This window comes from Phaseolus vulgaris, chromosome 2 (genome assembly GCF_000499845.2).
Source record: "Phaseolus vulgaris cultivar G19833 chromosome 2, P. vulgaris v2.0, whole genome shotgun sequence".
NCBI lineage: Eukaryota > Viridiplantae > Streptophyta > Magnoliopsida > Fabales > Fabaceae > Phaseolus > Phaseolus vulgaris.
This window is the reverse complement of record NC_023758.2, coordinates 31,809,882-31,815,016: the sequence shown is the minus strand read 5'-3', so window position 1 is coordinate 31,815,016 and position 5,135 is coordinate 31,809,882. Positions and strand designations below refer to the sequence as shown.

Genomic DNA, 5,135 nt, shown 5'->3' with positions numbered 1-5,135 from the left:
GGTATTTCGCATAAACACGTTCAATATTATCATTATAAAAAAGAGTTATACTATATGATGGAGATAATACCATATATAGTAGGTGTAGGATGACAAATGATTTGTAATAGAATTATAGTATTTTTGAAAAAAATTCATTTATTAATTTTTTACTTGTTCATAAAAAATGTTTAAAAAAATGTTAATAAATTCTTTTAAAATAGCCTACACTTCTTTTAATCCACACTTCATGTAAATATAATTTCTATAACAAAAAAATAACTCAAGTATCATGAAGATACATTTTTCAATAAGAAAAAGTAAGCAATATGAACACACAAAAATCATATTCTAGTCTTCATAGCGAAAACATGAGTAAACACTTTCAAAAGAAAAAGGAATGAAAGAATTGAAATTGAAGAAAAGACAAAACAAAAAATAATAATCTTAAAACTCTATCACGAAGACATATTCATTAAAAGAAATCATACGGAAAGAACATATCCTCGTTGTATTGTTATTGATAAGAGTTGTGTATATTTAAAAAATATTTTGGTTACGAAAATTGAAATTCCAATTATTCATGGGTCAATAATGTTATCCTTTAATTTATTGAACACAAAAACAGACATCTACTAGTCAAACTCATGATTTTATAGACTGAGATTGATGGTTTTGTACCAGCCATTCCTAGCATGTGATGTATCCACCAAGCAGTCATTTTTTTTACCATACTTTGTTTGGCCTTTTCAACCTCTGTCATCAAAAACATTAAAAAACATCAATCTCTTCCTACAAAGATAGGACAATTGGAAAGTTCGTTCGTTGTCAGTGAAATTCTTCACAATCCATTTTCCGTTTACCGAGGTAAATCAATCATAGTCTCTCTCTCTAGTCTTGTACGGTCATGCCAACTGTTAGATATACACACATAAAATAACTAAATATATATATAATAAAAAAATATTATAACGTAATAAACTTTAAGCTTTATTTTTAAAAGACGTTTCAGTATTTAGAAAAAAATATTTAAATCTTAAACCCTAAATTTGAAAAAAAAAATTAAGTCATTCAAAATTTTGTTCTCCTGTTTCATGTTCACACGTGCACTGTTGTGTGTGACCAATCTATATTTTTACTTTACGTGGATCTGACACTTCCGTTGAAAATCTTAAAAAAATGGACTATCTAGTGATGCTGGAAATCGTGAAATATTAATATGAGGAACGGTAACGAATAATACTATATAACTGTAATATAAAAATACAGTTTGTATATCTCTTCTAGAAGGTTATATAAATTAACATTAGTTTGACTGACCCACACCCAGAAACAGGCTAATTAATAAATAAATAGTAATATTATTCATTTGTATTTTTATTATACCTTTTATCTCTCAGCTCTATTGCATCATTTAGTTTACTTTTTTAAAATAATAATAATTATTATTATTATATATATAGAAGCAGCGTGTATCTATAAGTTCCCTCACTTTAAGAACAGAATTATTGAATTCCTCTGAGCAGTAGTCTCTCTGAGTTCTTCCCTCCGGCGTTTGTATCAGCAAAGATGTCCACCACCGCAACTTCAACAACATCAGAAGGTTCTTTTTGATCGATTAATTTTCTTCTGCTGTTGGAGTTTTCATTCATTTGTTTATATCTGAACTTGGCTACTTACATAGAATAACTAAACGCGCATCATGCATAGAAAAAATGGTCACAATTTCTGATAAAGGGTAACGCACGATGCAGAAGTTAGCAGCAAAGAGTGGAAAGTGATACACATGAGCGAGCAAGAGGAGGATCTCATTCACAGGATGTACAAGCTAGTCGGAGACAAGTAAGCTTCCATCATTTGTATTATAATGCATTTTCTTTCACACGATTTCGGTTTCTGCATTAATTCAATCGATCTAAATGTTTCAAAATCCTAGATTAACTTGATATTAGGAGAATCTAAACTTCATTTTATAAATTCTGATTTTATGAGGCTGTTATTATTATCCAACTTTACATATTAACTAAACTGATAAAATAACAACAATCACATAAAAAAAAATATTATACTAAAATTTATAAGTTAACAAAAATCATAAATAGACTATATCTATTCATAATAAATAAAAATTTATTATATCAATAAAATGATTTTTTATAAATAAATCTTAAATTATAAGATTTATCTGGGCATTCGTATTCCTAAATTCCAGTTTTTAATACTCAAGTTTCAAGTAACACTTGTGTAACTGGTTTTTTTGGACTGTTCTTGGATTGTAGAATGCAGGTAGATAGAATTTTAACCATAGATTAACCTTTTGGCCATACGTGGCTGGCATTGACTATTTGGTAGTAATGAGTAATTTGTTGTACCAAATGACCGACAATTAATTACCTTCTCAACCTATTAACCACACTGCAGATTCTTACTCCTGTCCTTAACCATTTGTTTGCTTTACAAGATGGGAAAAGATGGAGAATCGTAATTCATTTTATTTGTTTTTGCTTAAAGGACAAAATGAATAATAAATGAAAATAGAGACATTGTCTTGTTGTTTTCATTTATTTATTTTTGTACTTTTTTTTAATCAAAATAATTAATCTAGTTATACAATTTTTAAAATATTTTCTGTTCGTCCCTTTACTCATTTATGGTCTATCAGATAATTAAATTTTCAATTTATTTCTCTAGTGATTTAATATTTTTAACTTCTTTTCTAAGAACAGAAATAGAATAAAAGTTAAAAAATTGTTCAGTATAGGATGCTTGTTTCACACTTACGGTGAGATTAACGTGTATGCACATTGGAAGAGAAAAATATTAATTTCAAGAAACAATAAGAATTATTATATTTTCTTTATTTTCTCAATTAGAGAGCTTTGATTTTTTATCTCCTTCCCTTGTTAATATGAGGTGAAATTCTTACTTCTCATTCGAACTTTTGAAAATTATATATATATATATATATATATATATATACTTTTTATTTATTTATTGTTTTAGTTCTAAGAGTGCAAGTATCACTTCTCCCAAAGTGGTCTTTCACAAATCATTTATGTTATAAGGCTAGTTATATAAGAAGTTCCACATCTTTCATGAACTATCACAACAGAAATTCTAGAATTTTATAATAAAGAAATTCAAATGAGTAATATTTTTGGCCCTTATTAATGTCAAACATTTTGTGTGAACATTCTTTTATTATCCTCATTCATGGTTTAGGACTTGGATTCTCTCCTTAGATACATCATCACTTCCATAATTCATATCCCTTAAGTGTAAATATTTTTTTGTTAATTTTGAAAATCATAATTAGAGTGAAAATGATTCATGAAAGTTACTGTGGTATATAAATTTATGTTTACTAGAGTTTGCAATTGAATAGGTGGAATTTGATAGCGGGTCGGATTCCGGGTCGGAAAGCAGAAGAGATAGAGAGATTCTGGATTATGAGACACACTCATGCTTTTTCTGTTACAACAAATCAAAGTAAAGCCAAACACTCTTGATTTTCTCTCCTCAACAATCTCTCATGGCCATAATTCTCATAAAAATATACTTAAATATGTTTTTCATTTCAGATTTTCAAATATTTTGTATATTTTTAGCCCTTTATTCATTTTTTGTTATCAATATCAGTTTCTAAGGGTTACAATTTATATATATTCTTTGTTAAATTTTTTTATCTCTTTCAAGGACTGATATTGATGATGAAAAACCTAATAAAAGACTAAAAATATAATAGAAGTCCACATGGACTACATAAAATAAAATTAAAAATCTGAAATTTTATAAGAACCTTAAAAATATATTTAATGGTATAAAATTTGTTCTGACATTTTTGAAGTTATCGCCCATTGTAATCGGTCATGAGTCTCATAGGAAAAGTTTGCATTTTATTTTGTATAAAAAAAGTGTGTATTAGACTGCTTTAATTTGAGTGATTTATTTCAATTTGTGTTTTTATTTTATTTTATTTTAATACACACACTATATTACAATATAAAGTAGAAAAGAACTAAAAAGAACCTTTACAGAAAAAAAATCTAAATAAATAGAAAATATTTTACTAAAAATATGTTCCAAATATATTTTAGAACGAAAAAAAAAACCTAGAATAAAAAAAAACACTTTGGAAAGAACGATTATAAGGAATTTAATAATAGGATATGTGTGGAGTTGCACCACGGTTTATAAGCAAAGTACATTCCAAATAATTTGTTTTTTATCAGCACATTCCAAATAAATAAATAAATAGTAGTGAATTATAAATCATTAAATAAAATGTTAAAATAGATACGGTACCATTACTAAATGAGAAAGACTTAACGAAGAAAATTATAGGATTTTTTTTAAAAAAATCGACACAAAAATATGATATTTCCAAATAAAAATAGAAGAAATAAGATGAACACAAAATGATATTCACTTCACAGCACCATTTATACATTATGATGGAATGAAATGCATACGCGAGTAAAAGATGTCTCATCTGAACCTTTATATGTTGCGTGTATGGTTTTGCCAAATTGATTTTGAATTAAAAAAACAATATTGTATTTTTCTTATTTAATTTTTAGTATCACCTCCAAATAACTATTAACTTTATACATTTTATTACTGTATCAGTAATTTATAAAGGATTTTAAAATTACTCATAAATTTTATACATTCATTGGAAACGATAGCAAAATTTATTATTTTAATTTCAAGGTTTATATGTAAATATATTTACTCATATTAAATATAATTTATAAATCCTCATATTAGAAAATCATAAAATAGAAACTAATTTTAAAAAAAAATTAATAATTAGTTGTAATTGTAACTAAATTAGACATCATTTTATAAATTAAAAAAAATTAGTTTTTATTATTGTTAAATCGTTTTTAAATTGATATCTAATTAGCTACCAAGGTTTTAACTACTAATTATTTAGATTCTAAATTTTGGTAGCAAAAACCTGGTTGCTAATTAGAAACCATTCAACAACCATAAAAACTAATTTATAAACCAATTTTTTTTTAATCTCTAAAATGATCTCTAATTTAATCCCTATAACAACTAATTATTTTTTATTTCTAAAATTGATTTTTATTTCATGATTTTTTTAGGGTATGTCTGATTATAAATAATTTTAAATTACTGAAGTCATT

General features: G+C 25.8%; 1 protein-coding gene across 2 annotated transcripts; it reads left to right on the top strand.

The window, feature by feature from the left end:
* The first annotated feature begins 1,469 nt into the window (after positions 1 to 1,469).
* On the top strand, positions 1,470 to 3,933 carry LOC137809701 (MYB-like transcription factor ETC3). Of its 2 annotated transcripts, none has more exons than XM_068610795.1 (3): positions 1,470 to 1,582; positions 1,734 to 1,821; positions 3,365 to 3,933. In XM_068610795.1, exons 1-3 carry the CDS (start codon positions 1,549 to 1,551, stop codon positions 3,486 to 3,488), a joined length of 246 nt encoding a protein of 81 aa, XP_068466896.1. In that variant the 5' UTR covers positions 1,470 to 1,548; the 3' UTR covers positions 3,489 to 3,933. The 2 variants fall into 2 exon arrangements, with proteins under 2 accessions (XP_068466896.1, XP_068466897.1); XM_068610796.1 differs by having other exon boundaries at positions 1,483 to 1,582; positions 1,737 to 1,821.
* Positions 3,934 to 5,135: the final 1,202 nt, after the last annotated feature.